The sequence below is a fragment of the Cricetulus griseus genome, chromosome 7 (assembly GCF_003668045.3).
Source record: "Cricetulus griseus strain 17A/GY chromosome 7, alternate assembly CriGri-PICRH-1.0, whole genome shotgun sequence".
NCBI lineage: Eukaryota > Metazoa > Chordata > Mammalia > Rodentia > Cricetidae > Cricetulus > Cricetulus griseus.
Window position 1 is genome coordinate 3,853,241 of NC_048600.1, and position 21,863 is coordinate 3,875,103.

General features: G+C 42.6%; 2 protein-coding genes across 8 annotated transcripts; both read right to left on the bottom strand.

Moving 5' to 3' along the window:
• Positions 1-3,968: 3,968 nt before the first annotated feature.
• Gemin6 (gem nuclear organelle associated protein 6) lies at positions 3,969-7,270 on the bottom strand. 7 transcript variants are annotated; one of them, XM_027426021.2, is made up of 3 exons: positions 7,169-7,270; positions 6,250-6,402; positions 3,969-4,824 (listed from the first exon to the last, which is right to left on the bottom strand). In XM_027426021.2, exons 1-3 carry the CDS (start codon positions 7,198-7,200, stop codon positions 4,449-4,451), a joined length of 561 nt encoding a protein of 186 aa, XP_027281822.1. In that variant the 5' UTR covers positions 7,201-7,270; the 3' UTR covers positions 3,969-4,448. The 7 variants fall into 7 exon arrangements, with proteins under 7 accessions (XP_027281822.1, XP_027281823.1, XP_027281826.1 ...); XM_027426022.2 differs by having other exon boundaries at positions 7,135-7,197; XM_027426025.2 differs by having other exon boundaries at positions 7,110-7,177.
• A 5,337-nt stretch (positions 7,271-12,607) lies between these two features.
• Positions 12,608-21,842, bottom strand: LOC100756657 (tetratricopeptide repeat protein 39B). The gene is made up of 2 exons (XM_027426015.2): positions 21,426-21,842; positions 12,608-15,544 (listed from the first exon to the last, which is right to left on the bottom strand). Exon 2 carries the CDS (start codon positions 15,429-15,431, stop codon positions 13,614-13,616), a length of 1,818 nt encoding a protein of 605 aa, XP_027281816.1. The 5' UTR covers positions 15,432-15,544; positions 21,426-21,842; the 3' UTR covers positions 12,608-13,613.
• Positions 21,843-21,863: the final 21 nt, after the last annotated feature.

The window sequence follows — 21,863 nt, forward strand, 5'->3', positions numbered from 1 at the left end:
AATTTCTCATCTGACATGTTTGTGTGGGGTGTATGTATGTGCATGAAGGAGGTGTGTTCTGAGATCACAGGTTGATTCAGGATGTCTTCCTCAGTCACTTCTCCATCTTATTTTTTAAAGATTTATTTGTTTTATGTTTGTGCCTAGCTATTTCTATGTGCATCACCTTGTGCAGACGCCCAAGGAGGCCAGAGAAGAGCCTTAGAACCCCTGTTCTGAGAGTTACAGGCAGTTGTAAGCCACAGATGTGGGTCCTCTGCAAGAACAGCAAGTGCTCTTAACTGCTGAGCTATTTCTCCAGGCCCCATCTTAATTTCCTTTTCTTTTGTCTTTTTTTTTTTTTTTTTTTTGGTTTTTCGAGACAGGGTTTCTCTGTGGCTTTAGAGGCTGTCCTGGAACTCGCTCTGTAGACCAGGCTGGCCTCTGCCTCCCGAGTGCTGGGATCAAAGGTATGCACCAACGCCTGGCCCATCTTAATATTCCAAACAGGATCTACCACTAACCCTAGAACTTGCCATTCAGCTAGACTGGCTAGGCAGCAAACCCTAGGTTCTGCTTGACACAGCAACTGGGATTACAGGTTCATGTCTCCACATCAGACAAGAATGCTGGAGTCCCAAAATCAGGTCCTGATGCTTGTACAACAGGCACATAACTCACTTAGCCATCTGCCCAACCCTGGATAATTTCATAAAACAAGCAAACAAAATCTTTTAATGTTATATTTATAAAAATCAGGAGATGGCTCAGAGGTTAAGAGCACTGGCTGCTCTTCCAGAGGTCCTGAGTTCAATTCCCAGCAACCACATGGTGGCTCACAACCTTCCATTATGAGATCTGGTGCCCCTTTCTGGTGTGTAGATATACATGGAAGCAAAATGTTGTATACATAATAAATAAATAAATATCTCTTTAAAAAAATCAACTATATTGGGAAGTAGGAACGATTATATGTATAACTTAGACCTCCTCCAATATATACTGATTTCTCCCAAGTTCTAGGCATGAATTAGATAGTAATTCTAATTCATTCTAATTAGCCCATACTGGTATCCCAAAGTCTGGTTCAAAGTATCACACATTTCTATCAATTCTCTTGAAATTAACAGTTGACTGTGAAGGCTTCTATTTTTTCAACAATTTTTTTATTATTATTTTAGATTTATTGGGGGGTGGTGTGCTTGAAGGAGTCACTTCTCTGCTTCCACCCTGTGGAACTCAGGCCATCAGGCTTGGTGGCATGTGCCCTTAACTGCTGAGCCACCTGACCCGGCTCCAATAATTTAAAATGCTTAATTTTGGGAAAAATCTATTTCAGCCATAATGTCTTTAAGAAACAATGGCGGGCATTGGTGGCGCACACCTTTAATCCCAGCACTCGGGAGGCAGAGGCAGATGGGTCTCTGTGAGTTCGAGACCAGCCTGGTCTACAACAGCTAGTTCCAGGACAGCCTCCAAAGCCACAGAGAAACCCTGTCTCGAAAAAAAACAAAAAACAAAACAAACAAAAAATCAAGCCAGGTCTTTAATCCCAGCACTTGGGAGACAGAGGCAAGCAGATCTCTTTGAGTTCAAGGACAACCTTGTCTACATTGTGAGTTCCAAAACACCCAGAACTAAGACCCTGTCTCAAAACAACAACAAAAAAAATGTAAAATTAAGTCGGGCATTGGTGGTACACGCCTTTAATCCCAGCACTTGGGAGGCAGAGGCAGGCGGATCTCTGTGAGTTCGAGGCCAGCCTGGTCTCCAGAGCAAGTGCCAGGATAGGCTCCAAAGCTACACAGAGAAATCCTGTCTCGAAAAACCAAAAAAAAAAAAAAAAAAAAGTAAAATTAAATAAATAAAGTTTAAAAGGCTGACTGAATGCCCCCAAATGCTTAACGCTTTTTCTTATTTTAAATTATGTGTATGTGGGTGAGGGTGTGCCTGAGTGCCACTGCTAGATGTCCCTGGACTGGAGTTACAGTTGGTTGTGTGTCAGCTGATGTGGGTACTAGGATTCAAACCCAGGTCCTCTCTCTAGAAGAGCAGTCAGTGCTCTTAACCACTGAGCCATCTCTCCAGCCCAAGCCTTTTGTTTTTTAAAAGTATTGTTGATGTCATGTTCAAAGATAGCCCTGGCTGTCACCCAGAACCAGCAGGAAACCTAGCCAGCTTTGAGAGACTATCTCTGCAGAACCTGGATCTCCAACCACCAGCCCTGAGGGAAGGTCAGAACCAGGTGAGGGAAGCTTACTGGGAGCACTACAGCTGAGGCACTGGGAGCAGTGCTTTCCAAGACAGAGAGGCTCATTTGCCCTCTCCAGCACTCAGGGTTTATTTGTAGGCAGATTGCTTAAACAAAGGATTCATTCAGTTGCCAAGAAACAAAGTGTTCCCAATAGACTAGTTTGACAGCAATCTATCTACCAGCACTACTACCCTGGAATCTGTCCCTGAGCCAAAGCCAAGCCTGAGTGGTGTTGTGGTTAATTTCCTAAACAGCTTCTCCCTTTCTAAGGGCATCGTCACCTGGTCAGAATCATTCTCTTGGCCGAGCTGGTTATCTCCTATTCTCCTCCCTCTATTACATTTCTAAGGAGTCTTGGTCACTGAAGTTTGCTTTTAGAATCATGGTACTTAAAAGCTGTGAAGAGGGGCTGGAGAGATGGCTCAGAGGTTAAGAGCACCGACTGCTCTTTCAGAGGTCCTGAGTTCAATTCCCAGCAACCACATGGTGGCTCACAACCATCCCTTATGAGATCTGGTGCCCTCTTCTGGTGTGCATATATACATGGAAGCAGAATGTTGTATACATAAAAAATAAATAAATCTATAAAAAAAAAAAAAGGCCAGGTGTGGTGACCCATTTATAATCCCAGTACTCAGGGGACTGAGGCAATCAAATTGTGAGGACAAGGAGAGTCAAAATCAGCCAGGGCTATATTCTAAGAAACTGTCTCAAAAAAGCATTAAAAAAAAAAAAAAAAGGCCCCATCTAGGAGTCTGTTAGGAATACAAATTCTTGTCTGTGTGATGGCACATGCTTGAGGCTAAGGCAAGCCTTGGTTATTTAAAAAAAAAAAAAAAAAAAAAAAACAGTTCAGTGGCTACTCTTGCATAGGACCCTAATTCAGGTCACAGCTCCCACAGTGGGCAACTCACAACACCTACAACTCCAACTCCAGATCTGCCACCCTCTTCTGGCCTTCACAGCATGCACACACACGTTATACATTCACACAGACACACAAATACACATAAAACATTAACCTTTTCTCTCCCTCAAAAACAGAGAGGACATGGTGGTGTATGCCTTAGGAGGCAGAGGCAGGTGGATCTTTGTGAGTTTGAGGCCAGCCTGAACTACACAGTGAGTTCCAGGATAATGAAAGCCACATAGAGAGACCCTGTCTCAAAAACAAATTTTTTTTTTTTTTTTTTTTTTACCAACAGCCAAGACTTTCAACCATAAAAACAAAACAAAACAAAAACCCTCTAATTAGCTTTGGATCACTAAAATGAACTAAATACCTGCAACAGGCTATTTATGAAGAGAAATTTAGCTCAATGTTAGAGCTGGATCACATTAAGAGTTTTCTATTTCCCAGAGGCATCATGCCAACCAAAGCTCTAGAAGAGCTTCTATCACCAAACAAAAAGTCTGAAACTAGGTCCCACAACCCCTCTTTAGAGCATGTGTCCAATGACCTAAAGATTCCCCATTATATCTTTTTTTTTTTTATGGTTCATTCACGTTTATTTTATGTGCATTGGTGTTTGCCTACATGTTTGTGTGTGTCTGTCAAGTCCCTTAGAACTGGAGTTACAGACAGGTGTGAGCTGCCATGTGAGTGCTGGGAATTGAACCTGGGTACTTTGGAAGAACAGCTAGTACTCCTAACTGCTGAGCTATCTCTCCAGCCCCATGTCTCATCTCTTAAAGTTAGAAGTTCTCATCACAAGAACTGTAGGGGGGCACAAGCCACAGCCAAACCACAGCTTACTTTAATTCAAAAACCATGTTGTTAACAACCTCAAAGACCAACATTTTAAGAACACGGAGATCTGGTTAGTTTAAGGGACCTGAGACTGATTTTTTTTTTTTTTACCTTAGTTATCTTATAGTGAAATTTATAAATGTATTCACAATGCATCCATTCAAAATGCATTCTTGCTTTACAAAAAGGGTGGTTTATCCTCATCACAGAAAAGCTCATTACAAGTGTTACTTTCCTGTGTTAATTCCAGTGCAAGGGATGCTATTCTTGTACCTTCACTTCCCAAGGAAATCAGCATCCAGGTTCTACTCATCTGATTTGACCTAAACAAAAATTTAACACATGCACACACATACACATCCCACACGTGCTTTGAACTCCTATAATATGATCAACATCCATTTGAAGCATTTAATACAAAACCAAGCAGTCATTTGGATCAGTGTGTTTGTAGTGTTGGGCCTCTCACTGGGAAGCTGAAAGATGTCCTTGAATGAGATCCTGAACACGGGACAGAATGATCTCATTAGAGCTGCTGCAATTTTCTGGAGCATATGGTGGGTCAATAGTCAGAACCCCAGCCACACACAGAGTCCTTTGTGCATCTCCCTGTTCGGTGACAGGGATGTGGTTCTTCTCAAGCCATTTCTTTAGGCTATTCTTTCTCTTTTCCAGATCCTCAGGGCTGTATCCTTTACAATCTCCAGATGTGAACAAATGCATCAGCTTCTCCCTTACTCTGTGGTCCCCTTCACTCAAAGTTTCCACAGTCTGCACACAATGTCCCATAATTCCAGTCACAGACAAGCTGCCATCTTCGAGGAAGTTCACCAGGACAATACTTGAAAGAAAAAGTAAAGTTCAGAGCAGATTTGAAAAGAACTAGGAAGAAGCAATGGAATGGGGGCATCATCAACCCAACAGGTCACCTGAACAAGAGGGAAGGAACAACTGTCCCCAGTGAAGATTAACCATTTCACCACCAAACGCTTGTACTTATTCCTCAAGCATTCACTGAGATCCTAAACATCTGAACACTTTGCCTAGCTAATCATCACAGGACATAGCTAATGCAGTAACTAGAGAGTGAGTGGGTTAGAGTTACGGTTGCAGTATGTAGTTCAACGGCAGGGTGCATGCTTAGCATTTACATGGTACTGGATTTGCTCTCCAGTTCCAAACAAAATTTTGATTTTTTTTTTTTTTTTGAGGGGATGCTGACAGGGTTTTTCTGTATCCCTGGCTGTCCTGGAACTTGATTTGTAGACCAGGATGGCCTTGATTTGTAGACCAGGGATCCACCTGCCTCTGCCTCCCAAGTGCATGCACCACCAGGACTCGGGGGGGGGGGGGGGGGGGAGAGTTATAGATGTCTTAAATATGTGTAAGACAGGGGTGTACATTTAATTGTAGAATTAAAAAAAATAAACTTCAAGCTGAACACACCAAAGTAGACCAGAGAAAACAAAGCATAAATTGAAGATAAACTGAAGGAATTAAAACAAAATTTAAAAATTAAAACTAAAGTCAGAAGATCATCAAACCCAAAAGTAGAAAGTGGGTCAGAACTGAGTGATAGAGTACACACATCTGTCATGTATGAGACCCTAGGTTCAATTCCCAGCAAAACACACACACACACACATACACCATCAGGAAAGAGACACAATACTAAGACAGGAATAAGGCAGCACTGCTTAACATACTATTAACAAGTTTATGACAATAATCCTGAAACTCGGGGCAGACCTTAGTGGCAAAGCCCTATAACCCCAGCTATTCTTAAGGCTGAAGCAGGGGAATCACAAACTGAAGGTCTGCCTGGGCAACTTGGTGAGACCCTACCTTTTTGGTTTTCTTTCTTTTCTTCTTTTGAGAAAGGGTCTCACTCTAGCTCTGCCTGGCTTGGAACTCGATATGTAGCACAGGATAGTTTCAAAGAAGGCGTGGCTGTCACTCCTGCTTGTATCACTTATATTTAGGAATTAGGTCTTTTGTCTTAAACGCTGGCTTTTTATTTTTATTTGAGGATGTCTTCTGAATAATGGAGGTTAGGAAGACATTACCGAGTATCCATACTCTCTTCACTAAGCTTCCCTGAGTTAAGAGTTAATGTTTACCCTCAGCTAGTTTGCTATAGTAACCCATAGTTAAAACAGCACTTAGGCTCAAAGCAATTCTTATGTGTGAATAACCAGCCTTCTTGTCTTGGATATCCAGGAAGGACACAGAGTTGTTGCTTCCAGAAAGTAAAATGCATACTCACTTGGCAGAGACTGGGTCTGTAGTTAACAGCCATCCTTGATACTCCTTCTTCTCACTGGCTATCACTCTGACTTCTTTATAAACGTAGTCTTCCCATTCTAAGGGGCTTTTCTTCATCCATTCACTCATGGTTACCAGCTGGCTAGATCTAAAACTGTTACCAGTTTGGGTTAATCACTATGCATATTCCACACAAGCAAATGTCTTAACCCCTAATCTCCCTTCTGAAGGCTGCAATTTGTCTCAAATTTTCAACAAGTTTCTTTTTCTTTCCTTATTTTTGTGTCTTTTTCTTTTGAGACAGGGTTTCTCTGCGTAGCCCTGGTTAACAAGTTTCTTAATACAAGTAAGCAGTAATACATGGGGCAAGCTGGCTTTGGTAGCTCACACCTACAGGCCTACCTACTAGTAACACTGAGACCAAAAGCTTGAGACTAGCCTGGTTAACACAATGTGCGTCTCCAGCCTCAAAAGGAGTAACAAAAAAGCCCATTCTTAGAATAAGAAATTGATGCTGTGATTGGAGAATTCTTAAGAATGTTTTGGGTTTTACCATATTCGGAAAAAGTTATTTACAATCGAACCTTAGCTACGGTAATACCAAATGGCCTCGGGGGGATTCTGAAACTCCCTTGGCATGTCCATTCCACCCTTTTCTCCCAATTCCAGATACGGCTCTCATTCTGGCTTTGAAGTCGGACCCACAGATGACGATACTCAAACCCTCAGCTTCGCTTTAGATAAAGGATTTCCCCCTACACGCCGTATAGGCATAACCGATGCGGAGTTCTCGCTCTCCCTCCTACTCTCTCTAGACGAGATTCTTCGCGGGGTTTGCGCCAAATGCTTATTTCCACCAACCCACAACAACGCCGCAGAAACACACCGCTACAACCCAACTTGGCTCGCACGCGACCAACCTGCCTTGAGGCGGCCCGCCTGAGACCAGCATGCTTTGCTCCTGACGTCACTTCCTTCCCCCAGAACCCTCCGCTCTGTAGTCTTTTGCCTCCGACCTTTGCTGCGGGGCGGAGTCATCGGAGCTGCAGCGTGGGTGCTGAGCAACCAGAGTTCTCACTGCCACCGTGAATTGTTCAAGTTATTTCCCCCCTCCCTTTTATTAATTTAAATTAGAAACAAGCTTCCCTTCCCCCCTCCCCTCACCACCCCCTCATCCCATCCTCTTTCTGCTCCCCTGGGAGGGTGAGGCCTTCCATGGGGGGGGGGTCTTCAAAGTCTGTCATATCATTTGGTCAAGTTATCTTTATAAGAGAAAAATATTCGTACAGTGGTCTCAGAGCAAATAGGCATGAAAATACGCTTTTGCCAAGGATTCAACACAAAGCCCTCTGGGGAAATCTTAACGTCTAGAAGCTGAAGTGCATGGCGCCGACTCTCCTTTGGCTCGTTTGGGGCGGTTACAATGCGTGAGCCTTTATTAGGACGTGCTCGCTCGCGGTTGAGTTTTCGAGGGGGTGGGAAGCTGGAGAGACTGAATGCTGTCACTCATTATAAGCCTCTCTGGTGGAAAAGGGTACAGCCCTTGCTTCTGCTTCAGATTTCTGGGCACGTAAATCTGTTCATTGGACTTTGATGTACTGCAGACTCTTCGACACTGTGATACTGAAAAGTGGTGCTGGGATCTTGCTGATACGGAAAAAACCAAGTGTGACTTAAAAAAAAAAAAAAAAAAAAAAAAAAAAACTCGAAGATTATCAAGCCACGGAGCAGAAACATTACAAACGAGTCAGCTTTTATTACTGTTTGGAATTCCATATCAAATAATCCTTCTCATAACCTTCACTGATTGAATGAATGGCTGCTTATATTAATGTGGCTTTCATGGACTAAGTTAGATTATTGCCAGTTAAAACCTTCTGTAAATCTACAAAGAGCTAATGTAAATTCCAAGTTATTAGAGTGTGGGAGGAAATGTTTGACCTTTTAAAAACGCAGAATAAAAGAGCTACAACTGCTTTGAGACAACTGTTCACTTGAATTTTAAACTTCATTCTTTACTGCAAAATAAAAGGTTTGACCTCTGTTTTCTTTTGAGACCTATTTTTGTTCTTTTGAGACAAGGTCACTCCCCTACCATTTCCAAACTATCAGAAATTTAAGTTACATTTGGGCTACACATGGCGCACAGGCCTTTAATCCCAGCATTTGGGAAGCAGAGCTAGGGAAATCTTTGAGAGTTCAAGACCAATTAGCCTACATAGGGAGTTCAAGCCAGTCCTGTCGCGCGCGCGCGCGCGCGCGCGTACACACACACACACACACACACACACACACACACACACACACACAAAATCCAGTTGTAAGTGTTGTGTAGCAACTATAAAATGTTTTATCTTTTCTGTCCTATTAGTACCAGCCAATAGTGTGTCTCTGTAGGGGAGGACCCCCACCCCCACCCCAATCAGTATAAGACACCAAGACACCAAATTCTCAACACAAAGGAAATTTATTATCCCAGAGGGGGAAGGAGGTGGGGAGGCTGCAAAGACAACAGTAGCAGCAAAAAACAACCAGCAAGCAGGTGTTTCTGCAGGAGTGGGTATTCAAAGGGAAGGGAACAGGGAGTCTGTGCTAGGTTGGATGTATTAGCCAAATAATGAATTTTCATTGCTAGACCTCGATGTTTTGTCTCTGGAATGAGTTAGTGAACAAATGAGGGAATGGACTTTGGAGGCTAGCTTTATGACTGTAACGGTTTTTAGCAAGGGGGAAAAGGGTAAAAGGCAAAATTTGTTGTGAGACTTGTTTGCCATGGTAGAGCTCTGCAGTCTCTTTATATATATATGCTTAGTCATCAAGAATATGTTGATGAGGTGCTAGGAATGGCCGCATTGATAAAGCATTTGCATAAAAATAAGCCCAACATGAGTGTAATCCCTGGACTGGGAAGTAGAAAAAGAAGGATCCCTGGGGCTCAGTAGTCTAATTGTCAAATTCTGGGCCAATGAGATCAAAAGAGAGAGGTGGATTTCCTGAGGATAACACCTAATGTTGCCTGAAGCAGACACAGCACACACACACATACACACAAGACAAGACCGACATGGAGGAAAAAAAAAAAAAAAACAGAAAACAAATTTAGAAAAAGAATCTATTAGGAGGCTAGAGAAATGGCTCAGTGGTTAGGAGCACTGGCTGTTCAGGATTCAATCCCTAGCACCCACATAGTGGCTCACAATTGTCTGCAACTCCCAGGAACTGACATTCTTCTGGCCACCTGGGCACCAGGCACCTATGTGGTGCCCAGATATACATGCAAGCAAATTACCCAGATGCATAAAATAATTTTTATTTCTAAAGAGGATACGGTGGACTGGGGTGATGGCATGAGAACCTGACTTCATACCCCAGAAACCAGATGAGCTCCTATAGTCTGGTGAGATTGCTCTTAGTTAAAGGAATTTGCCACACTATTCCTGATGACTCAAGTTTAATCTCTGGGACATTTGTGAAAAGAAAGAACTAATTCCTACAAGTTCTGTGACTTCCAGAAGTACACACTCAAGCGCTCGCGCACACACACACGCACATGCACACGCACAGACACAGGAAAGTGTTTTAGGTTGGGTGTGGTGGTGCACACCTTTAACCCCACCAGTAGGGAGGTAGAGGCCAACTGGGTCTGCATAGTGAATTCCAGACCAGCCAAGGCTACATCGTGAGACCCTGTCTCAAAAACCAAAAACAAACAAAACCAAGGTAGAAGGTTGTGAGATGGGTCAGTGTGTAAAGTCTTGCACAAGCTGAGGTCCTGATTTTGGACCCTCTACACCCACATACAGGCCTGGTATAGCCGTGTGCTTCAGTAACCTCAGGGCTTGGGGGCCTTGACTGGCAGACTGCAGGCCGGATAGCCAAAGCAGCAAGTTCCTAGTTTTGTAAGTTCTGTCTCAAAAAAATACAGTGAAAGAAGGGTGTAGTGGCGCACGCCTCTAGTCCCAGCACTAGAGAGGCAGAGGCAGATGGATTTCTGTGAGTTCAAAGCCAGCCTGGTCTACATTATTGAGTTCCAGGATAGCAAAGCTACATGGTGAGACCCTATCTCAAATAATAATAAATGTAAAGAAGTGATTGATGACAACATTTTTAATGGCAACCTCTGTCTGGTATGTGTGCCTGCCTGGCCAGCACACATTCAAACCTGCATATAACACACACACAGGCAGAGGAGTGCCTGAGGAAGATCACTCACATTGAGCCCTGCCTCTGCGTGCATACCCACACAGCACACTCACATGCATGTCCTTACACAGTAAACACACAGAAAATACTGCTATAGGGGCTGGTGAGAGGGCTCAGCAGTTAAGAGCACTGGCTGCTCTTCCAGAAGGCTCAGATTCAATTCCCAGCAACCACATGGCAGCTCACACCTGTCTGTAATTCCAGTTCCAGGGGATCTGACATCCTCACACAGACATACCTGCAGACAAAACACCAATGTATATAAAGTAAATAAATATTTTTTAAAAAGAAAACATTGCTTTAGTTTTGTTGTTGTGTTTTCTGCTAAAAAACAGAATTCTTTTTTGAGGTGGGGTCTCATTTAGCCCAGTTTGGCCTTTAACTTGTACAAATTGAGGCTGGCCTTGGACTCTTGATCCTCTAGCTTCCGTTCCCCAAGTACTGGGATTACAAGTATCCATTACCATGCATGGTTAAAAACTGCAATTTTTTCTTCTTCTTTTGTCTAGCAACCCTCTAGCTTCAGTCCCTTGAAATGGGTATTGCATGTTCATATCTTTTTTTAACTTTTTTTTTTTTTTTTTTCCGAGACAGGTTTCTCTGTGGTTTTGGAGGCTGTCCTGGCACTCGCTCTGGAGACCAGGCTGGCCTTGAACTCACAGAGATCCACCTTCCTCTGCCTCCCGAGTGCTGGGATTAAAGGCATGCACCACCAACGACACCCAGCTTTTTTTAACAATTTATTTTAAGTTTTTGTACATTGGTGTTTTTCCTGCAGGTATGTCTGTGTGAGGGTGCCAGATACCTTGGAACAGGAGTTACAGAGAGGTGAGAGCTGCCACGTGGCTGCTGGGCCTTGACCACAGGTCCTTTGGAAGAGCAGCCAGTGCTCGTAACTGCTAAACCATCTCTCCAACTCTGTTTCTTTTTAATGCATGAATAAGTGGGGTTGAAGATAATCATTTATTTTTGACTGTGGAATGCTATGATTAAACCAATGAAATGAGCAGAGTGGTGTTGGCACACACCTTTAATCCCAGTCAGCAGTAGGGAGGCAGAGACAAGGGAATCTCTTGAGTCTGAGACCAGCTTGGTCTGCACAGTGAGTTCCAGGACAGCCAGGCTACACAGAGAAACCCTGTCTCAGAAACATAAATAAATAAATAAATAAATAAATAAATAAATAAATAAATAAAAAAGAATGTGTACTACTTTTCCAAAAGGACTGGAGTTGGGTTCCCAGGACCCATGTTAGGCAGCTCACAACTGCCTGTAACTCTTCTCTCTGGCCTGCATCTCCTCACTCATACACTAATTAAAAATAAAATAAATCTAAAAAAAACCCAAGCATTTCTAAATATGAAATAACTTGACTCCTCTTTGTGCTCCATTTACTTCTTTGGACATAATGTCCATTACGCATTAAGATAATTTATTTTAGCCAGGCAGTGGTGGTGTACACCTTTAATCCCAGCACTGGGGAGGCAGAGACTGTGAGTTCAAGGCCAGCCTGGTCTACAGAACAAGTTCCAGGACAGCTAGGGCTGTTACACAGAGAAACCTTGTCTCAAAAAAACAACAGCAAAATGTGTTTTAGCAATCCAAATTTAGGAAACTAAAAATATACATATTTATTTTTGGTGGGTGCTAGGATCACTCAGGGCCTTCCTTGCCCTGAGTTAGGTAAGTACTTTTGTGACCAAACAGCATTCCCAGGATCGACTTCATGTTTGTTTTGTTTCATTTATTCAGGATCTCTGTGTAGCCCAGGCTTGTTTAGAACATGAATCTTCCTGCCTCAGCCTGTGCTCACGAGCTAAGCCTATAAGCCTGGATCACCTTGTCAGGCTCTTTCCCAACATTTGCTTCAAGGAGTAACTGTAGGAATTGAGGATGTACTCAGCCCAATTACCTCTCTGGAAACTGCAGACTAGTTTTTATCCCTAAGGCAGGTAAAACAAGATCTATAACTACCACTTGCTCTCAGATTGGCCTATCAAATGAATTAATGATGTTGAAAAGCTGGCTGCTCTTAAATAGAAATTACACCTTAGAATAGAAATTATACCTCAGAGAGGACAATGAAAGCAAGGGTTTGTCAGCCACTAATTGTACCTCAAAATGCCCTCACCTTTTCTTCACTTAAAAATGTTTATTCATTTTTAATTTTTTTCAGTTTTATGTGGTGTGCCCATGTTTGCTTGTACCGTGTGTGTGTGAACAAATGTGTGGGTGTGTATGTAAGTGCCTATGCACGTGGTGGCCCTGATTGCTTTCCATTTTACTGAGGCAGCTGAACCTAGAGCTCCCAGAAGCTGGCTCATCTAAAGAGCCAGCTTGTTCCTGGGGCCCCACCTCCTCCCACCTTTTATAGGTGGGCTTGCCACACACACCCAGAAGAATTTACCTAGGTTCTGGGGAGCCAAACTCTGGCCTTCGTGCTGATGTGGCAAATGCTTTATTTGCTAAGCCATGTCCCCAGTCCTTTTTTTTTTTTTTTAACCCATCATCCTCTTTTTTAACATCCTCTTGATCTCCTCCAATTATCATCATAGGGTTTATATATGGGTGGAGACTTCTTTCTTCACTACCCAATGGCAAATTATAAATTCATATTAGAACTTCATAGTATTCCTAATGTAAAAGTGTAAAAGATAGTCCTTATCACACAGGGAGAAATCATCTTAGATATAAAAGCCAATGAAAGTGACTGTTTCTAAGGGAAAACCTTCCAGAGTTCATACCACTTTGTGTGCTGTTATTTTTGAAACAGGAAGATGTGGAGGTCATTTCTTTACCAGTTAAGCATTCACTATGTTCTGTTCAGGACATATTCATTATCTGGTGGGAGGCTAAGCCTTAGGAGGTTTTAAAACTGTTAATGGAATCAACTCATGAATATTTTTGCTATGTACAGCATTTGCCTTTTCTTTTCCAAGAATGTGCATCACTCCGGTTTTCAGTCTAAGCATTGCGTTTTATGGGTAAGGAGAGGGAGAGGGGGCAAAGAAAGGGCGTATTCCTTTCTTATTGACTTATCAGACTCCTATCAGCCACCTCTTGGGTTTTTGTTTTTCACAGGAATTACTTTTCTACCCACTAATTACCTGACCGACTGTGGATATCCCGCTCACACTAAACAGAAGCACACTGGGTTAGAAATCACTTTTCTAATTTAGCTATTTGTTCAAGGGCAATGTGAGCCCTAAACTGTAGCCGGGCTTCCATGGAATAGTTTTTATAGTTCTTTATGTTGTCTAGGTTTTTTGTTGCACTGGCATAATCTCCCTTCAGATAATGCAGCATTCCCAGTTCATAGTAACTATACGGCACCAAATAGCGGTCATATTTTAACATTTTCTCCTTCTTGATAACACGAATAAAGTAATGCTCAGCCTTCAAATGTTTGCCCAAGTGTTTCAGGCAGAGGCCTTTCAGCAAATTTAACAAGCTCATGTCATCCGTGCCATACTCCTCGTTCGGGTTTTCATTCAAAAGGTCTTTCCCTTTGTCAATTATCGACAGCCAGCTTGAAATGAGCTCTATTTTCTTGCTCATGACTCGGAAGCCACTCCAGGCATAAATGAATTCCAGAAGGGGCTGTGCTGTAAACCAGCCTGTTGTAGTACCATAGCGCTGGCTTTTCTCAGCAATAAACTTCTCTATTGGCACAGAAGATCCTAAAAATTTAATTCTCAGGTTGTCCACCTGTAAGAAGATAGAACTCATGCTCTCATTTTCTGAGTTCACAAAATTAGGAGGAAGCAAGGCCATTATTATAGCTTTGCTGTAGGTATATATTGCCTTAGACCACCTGCTATGTTGAGACAGTAGATTGGCATAGTTGAATGCCTGCCTCCAATTCTGCAGAAAAATATGGCACCACATGAGTTCCCAGTAACAGAGGTGATGAACCTGCTTCCATTCATTTTGTGTAATAATGCACTCTTGTAACTTTAACTGTGCGGTTTCAAAATTTCCATTCAGCATGCTGAAACGTGCACGAAAAAATTTAAGTACAACACAGTTGGGGAACTTCTCCAGGTAGATTAGGAAGAGACTTTCTGTAGCAGACGTGGAAACCTTTTCAACACCAACAGCCACACGCACATAATTGTAATAAAAGAGAAGAGTGAAAACACTTAAGATGTTATTTATATGAGGCTCAGACGCACTTTCGTGAAGTAAAGCCAGGCCTACTTCCCTGTCACCAGAATAGCCAACAATATTGAGAAGTTTAAGTGACTTTGGTGGCACAAGTGAGAACATCAGATTGAATACTCCAAGTCCAAACTTTACCCCTCCATCCAGGTGTCTGTGGGTTTTACTTTGGTTATCAGGCATAAGTTCTAAGACCTGTTGGCAGTCTTTGTATATTTGATAGCTTGACCCAACATTGATGCCACTTTTAAGGAAATTCAGCAAACTGTCATCTTGTATGAATGTTATGGCAGACTTCAAGATCAGACACTCAGCATAACACACTTCGGCATGTAATTCCTCCTCTTTGATCGACCTTATTCCCTGCCTACTCACTAGGCGAGATAAAGTCATTATCCTGGGTCTTTTCCGAAAATTGTTGCAGGTTTTCAAAGCTTCCTTTGCAGCATTCATTCCAATCTGAATATCCTGTGGCTCAAAAGTCAGAATGGCCTTGACAATCATAAGCATACTGTATATTAGGGCGTGGTATGGGCTGTTATTTGACCATGGGTGGATAAGACTGATTGCATCGGAGAATCTGTTATTTAGAAACAAATACAATCCAGTTGTGCATTCTTCCAAGGATGATAAGAGATTCATTGTTGTTGCCACAGGGATAATTTCATGGGCATCCTCAAACTTTTCCTCTGGTTCACTTTCTCTTAGACTGAGTGACCTAGTTACTCTGGCCATTCTATCACTTTCCCCTTCACTTAGACTAACGGACATAGTTAGCATGTTGTCCTCATTATCCTCATTTCTTAGGAACCGTGACATATTTGCTTCCTCGATTAGAGGCAGGAATATCTGAAGTAGACTTGCAATGAGGGTAGCTGCTGCACTCCTGACCAGGGGCTCTTCTTCCACACAAAGCTCAGTCTCAAGTGTTGCTGTTAAAATGGAGGCAAATGCAAAACTAGCTGTGAGATGCAGCATTAGGGTATTCTCTATGATCTACGTCAGACAAGGAGAGGATCGCTGTGAGATGCAGCATTAGGGTGTTCTCTATGATCTATGTCAGACAAGGAGAGGATCGCTGTGAGATGCAGCTTTAGGGTGTTCTCTATGATCTACCTCAGACAAGGAGAGGATCGCTGTGAGATGCAGCATTAGGGTGTTCTCTATGATCTACGTCAGACAAGGAGAGGATCGCTTTAGGGAACCAGAAGATGCATTTCTGAAAAGTTCATCTAGAATGTACTAAAGAAAACTAAACACTAAAAAGTAAACCCTTTGCAGCTGGGCAGTGGTGGTGCAGGCCTTTAATTCCAGCACTTGGGAGGCAGGGGCAGGCAGATCTAGAAGTTCGAGGCCAGCCTGGTCTACAAATGAGTTCCAGGACAGCCAGAAATGTTACACAGAGAGATCCTGACTCTAAAAAACAAAACAAAACAAAGAAAACCCTTGGAAAGCAGCAGAATTCTTCTGTCCCCAGTTAGCCACTGTACAAATTCCATAAACTCTTACTGCTGTGTATTCTGGTGTAGAACTCTACTGTGATGAACACAAAATCTCTCGATCCTATCCTACAAGAATCTGGTTAGAAAGGATAACTAAATATTACTCTAGTTAGGACTAAGGAAGTTAGGTATTGTCCAGTCCAAGGGACAAAGATTATGGGAACGAAAAATCCCCTACACTATTCTTAATATTGTATTATATTGTCACTGATACTGTTTGTTTGTTTGTGAGGGGTGTTGAGACAGGGTCTCTCTACTCACTCATTAGACCAGGCTGGCCTGAACTCACAGAAATCTGTCTCTGCCTCCCTAGTGCTGGGATTAAAGGAGTGGGCTCCCATGCCCAGCAAAGAAATGCAGCTTTTAATAAGAAGGGGAAAAGGAAAAAAATGTCACATTTTTTTTTAAATGTTGAGGAATACCATTTCAGAGGTGTTATTTATTTTATTTTATTTTGGTTTTTCGAGACAGGGTTTCTCTGTGTAGCTTTGGAGCCTATCCTGGCACTGCTCTGGAGACCAGGCTGGCCTCGAACTCACAGTGATCTGCCTGCCTCTGCCTCCCGAGTGCTGGGATTAAAGACGTGCGCCACCAACGCCCGGCCAGAGGTATTAGAGAAATGCTTGTTTTTACAACTTATGTTTCAAAGGTTTCAGTAACCTTTGAAAAGGAAAGTTAGTCATACACATCCCTGGAAAACTGGCTGTTCATGGGAAAGTCATTTGGTGCATTGAGAAAGAACTTAACCTTGGGGTGATGACAGGAGTAGGTAGTGTTGAAAATGCAGTGCAGTGGTAGAGAGAGTTCTTGCCTGACATTCATGAGGCCCTGTGTTCTATCCCCAACGCTGCAGAAGCAAAAAATGCAACTAACAATAAAACTAAGGATAGTGGCTCTATCAAGGTCACCCAGAGGCACCGAAGTGACAGCCAGATTCAGCCTAAGGACAAAGTTGCCTTCATTGTGGCCTTAACAAAACTACTTTCAAATGATATGCCATAGAAGCTCATTCTCCACAGCTCAACTTTTGCTTGTTCTGAACCTTTACCGATTATTAGCATAACCACACACAACATTGTTTATTTGTGGACAAGTACCTCTCTCACTGTGTTATTAAAATTATTCCTATATATGCTCTTATATCCCACCTCAGAACTTCAAGGCATGATCTGTTTTATTCAGCTTTATATCTCTATTCCAGCATATTCCTACAAACTAGGCATTCATAAATGTTTGTTAACGTAAACTAAGATGTCCAGGAAATAGTTCTAGGTTTTTGTTGTTATTGTGGCTGTGTGTGTGTGTGTGTTTCTTTTTTTCTTTTTTTCTTTTTCTTTTTTGGTTTTTCGAGACAGGGTTTCTCTGTGTAGCTTTGGAGCCTATCCTGGCACTCGTTCTGGAGATCAGGCTGGCCTCGAACTCACAGAGATCCGCGTGCGCCACCAACACCCAGCATGTGTGTGTGTTTTATGCAAGGGCATATACATGTTTGCATGTGTGTGAATGCACATGTATGCATAGGTGCACCTGTTACATGTATGTGGAGGTCCAAGGCCCAATTTTGACATTGGGTGTCTTCCTCAGTTGCTTTCTACTTTAACTGTTGAGGCAGAGTCTCTAACTGGATTCAGAGTGCCCTGATTCTGGGTAATATAGTTAGCCAGCTTGCCCCAGGGATCCCATCTCTGCATCCAGCCCCTGGGATTATAGGTAGCCAGGACTACTGCCATGCTTTAGTGTGAGTCCTGGGATCAGAACTCCAGCCCTTTAGGGTTACACAGCAGCACTCCAACCCTTTTTTTGCCTTTTTGGAACAGGGTCTTACAATCTAGCCCTAGCTGACCTGGAATGTGCTGTGTAAATCAGACTGGCCTAGAGCTTCCTATGGTCCTCTTTCCTCTGCCTTCCAAGTGCTGGGTTTATAGGTGTGCATTACCATGCCTATGGGATGGTTTTTTTCTATTTACTTCTTTATGATGTTAGGAATAAAACCTAATGCCTTATGACATTTACTACTGAGCTACCCCAGTCTCTCATAATTTTAAAATGGTTTTGCAGGCTAAGGGGAGACTGAGAATTAAACCTGTAGCCTTACACATTAAGAAAGAGCTCTCTTGCTGGAGCCTTTAATCCCAACACTTGGAAAGCAGAGACAGGTGGATCTCTGTGAGTTCAAGGCCAGCCTGGTCTACAGAGCAGTTCCAGGACAGCCAGGGCTGTTACACAAAGAAACCCTATCCCCAAAAAACAATTTAAAAAACTCTAGCTCTGTAATTAAGACATCAGTCTGATCCAGTCCTGCTCATCAGTATTCTTTCTTCGGAGAAGGAAGACCATGATTGATTTGTTAAGGGCATCAAGATTCCTTACTTTTCCATTTTTTTTAATGTAACAAGATGTTCCTCAAAAAGCCTGACAATTCTCTGAACTGTTTTAAACTCCTAACCATCTTCTGCATTAATTTTCTTCTTCTTAGTTTTACTATCACACTGATACTCACCCTCCCCACCCCCAGTCTTTGTTAGCTGGGGCTGTCCTCAAACCCAGGACTCTTCTAACTCAGCTGGCTCAGTGCTGGGAATACAGGCATGAGCTACCACGCCCTGTGTCTTGGCCAAGTCACTCTGAGCTCATTACTGCTCTCTGCATCTTCATACCGTTTGAAATGTATGCTGTATGCCGCGAAGGAGGAGTTCATTTTTTAAAATTTGAAAGAATTATACGTTCTACAAACTTTTCCTTCCAAGAATTTCCAAAAGCATTCTAGAGGATCAGATGATGGTGATATATAGAAAAAGAATAAAAGGATGTAGCTGAGCATGGATATTTGGAATAACCTGCAGTTCATATGTACATGTGTATGTAGATAATACGTAAATGCATTCTTATAGATTGTTTTTGTTTGCTTGTTTGGTTTTTAATATTTATTTATTTTATTATGTATACCTGTAGGCCAGGAGAGGGCACCAGATCTCATTATAGATGGCTGTGAGCCACCACCTGGTTGCTGGGAATTGAACTCGGGATCTCAGGAGGAGTAGGAGTAGCCCGGGCTCTTAACTTCTACGCTATCTTTCCAGCCTTTTTGTTTTGTTTTGTTTTGGTTTGGTTTGGTTTTGGTTTTTTTTTTTTTTTTTTTTTTTTTTTTTTGGTTTTTCAAGACAGGGTTTCTCTGTGGCTTTGGAGGCTGTCCTGGAACTAGCTCTTGTAGACCAGGATGGTCTCGAACTCACAGAGGTCCACTTGCCTCTGCCTCCTGAGTGCTGGGATTAAAGGCGTGCACCACCAATGCCTGGTTTATTTGTTTTTTGAGACAGGGTTTCTCTGTGTAGCCTTGACTGCCCAGGAACTATGTAGACCAGCCTGACCTCAGAGATTCGACTGTCTCTGCCTCCTGAGTGCTGGGATTAAAGGTGTAAACCACCTCCCAGCTAGATTATTTATGTTTTTTTAAAAAAAGAAAGATAGCTGTACAAAAGATTTAAATTGCTTGTCTTTTCTTATTTTAGGATGTTCTTCTGCCCTAATGGTGGCAATGATTTTAAAAATGAAACTAAAACAGTGAAGGAAGTAAGATTTCAAAAGGAACTTCCCCTTGCCTCCTGTTTATGCCTTAGGCACTAGGTGCAATCTCCACTACTGTAAGGGGGATAAAAAGAACTTTTTTCTCAGCATACTGGAAGTTGGAATAAATAAACACCATCACCAAAACTGACTGTTTAATTCTTTTCTGGAAATGTTAAATTTAGTATATGAAGATAATTTTGAAAATTGATGCAAATTTTTTTTGAATATTCCAACCCTCCTTTCAATTCAAAGACAGGGTCTTTCTATGCAGATCAGACCGGCCTATACTTTACTATGGAACCCAGGTTGGCTTCTGATTTTCCTGTCTTGGCCTCCTTAATGCTGAGATCAAAGATATGTATCACAATATTCAACTTTAAAGTAACACTGTCAAACAGGGCGGTGGTGGCTCACACCTTTAATCCCAGCACTAGGGAGGCAGAGGCAGGCGGATGTGAGTTCGAGACCAGCCTGGTCTACAAGAGCTAGTTCCAGGCTAGGCTCCAAAGCCACAGAGAAACCCTGTTTCAAAACCAAAAAAAAAAAAAAAAAAAAGTAACATTGTCAAGATTTAACAACCACGATATATAAGAATTACTCCATAGCGTATATTAGCAAATGTTATAATATTTGTTGACTTAAGTAGATTTATTTAAATTGAAGCTGGAGGCCAGGGTGTTGGCCACACACCTTTAATCCCAGCACTCAGAAGTCAAAGGCAGGTGGATCTCTGAGTTCCAGGACAGACAGGGCTACTCAGAGACCCCCACCCCCCACCTACCCTCCCATCCCAATACCCCACTCGAAAAACAAACAAACCAAAAAAGTGAAATTTATAAGGTTTATAGAATCACTGTTCCTTTGGAAAGTATAAAAGTCTTTATAATTGTTTAAGGCTTTTCAGGAGAAGCGGATGAAACAAAAGCCAGGGGCTGGGGATGCTCAGGAGACCCTATGGCAGGCAAGCAAGTGAGCACACCAGTAAGACTGAGACAGAACACATATATCATATACTGTATACAGGTTCTATTTTCTCACCATTTTGTTGAGACACCTTGATTTGGAATATTTGAAAACCAACATATCTATACATTGGTAGCACTTAAGAGAGTCTCATGCTTTTTGACCAGGTAGGTCTCATTTCTCTGTACTCTACACCTGCATCTATACACACCAAATGGAGACCAAAAAGATAAAAATAATTTTATGTGTAAAATTTCCAACTCTTGAGTGTTCCAAGTATTTATGATGTAATGTCTGTATTTTTTTGGTGGTTGATACAAAGAACTGAACTCTAGTTTCAGAGCCGGCTCTATTTTCTGGCCAACACATTATGTAAAATCGAAGGCAGATTTAAGCAATCTGGAGATGAGAGTTTCACTTATTTGACATATATCGAGTGGCTGAGCTGTAACGCTTTAAGTGAAAACTAGACAACCTTAAAAGCTCCAAAGCACTAGAAGGAAAAAAACAAAAACAAAAACAAAAACAAACTTTGTGCTTCAGGTGCAAGGAATCTAAGAATTGTCGCGGCTCAGTATGCTTGCAAACTTTTAGTTTTGCCGAAATTTCAACATTGCCAGAACCCCCATCTGTATCCCTTTGTTCAGCAGACTCCCAAGGACTCAGAGCAGACTCGGTGAGTCCCTGGGAGAAGTGCCCCGCTGAGGCACTTCTGAGTGCCTGGGATGCGGTGATCAGGAGCAGAATGGCGGGGCGTTTTCACACTGGTCACTCTAATTACCTCTGATGAGCCTCAAAGATCCCCGGGTGGAAGACTAGGCCAGGTACCCCAAAGCGAAAGGTGGCGACAGCGACATCAGCGGTTAGATTTTACAGGCTTTCACAGAACGGTCTAACGCTCCTGCACTACAGTTACGGTTACTAGACTGTCAGTTCCTAGGTTAAGATGAAGAGGTGGAAGGGTTGGGAGAAGGTAAAGGAGGATCGGTAGGGTTCAGGAAAGGGGAAGGGGAGGGGAGGGAGCAGGAGGCCGCCCGGGAGGCCACAGGTTTATGGGCAAGGTCTCCGCGTTCCCATGGCAACGTATCCCTCCGCCCGCGATTCGATCAGCCTCTTAGGTCCCTCCGCCCCGCCTCTAGGCTGTTTCCGCCCAGCTCCTTTGTGCCGCGCAGAACGTTGACACGACGCATGCGCAAGGGGAAAAAAAAAATCCCCGCCC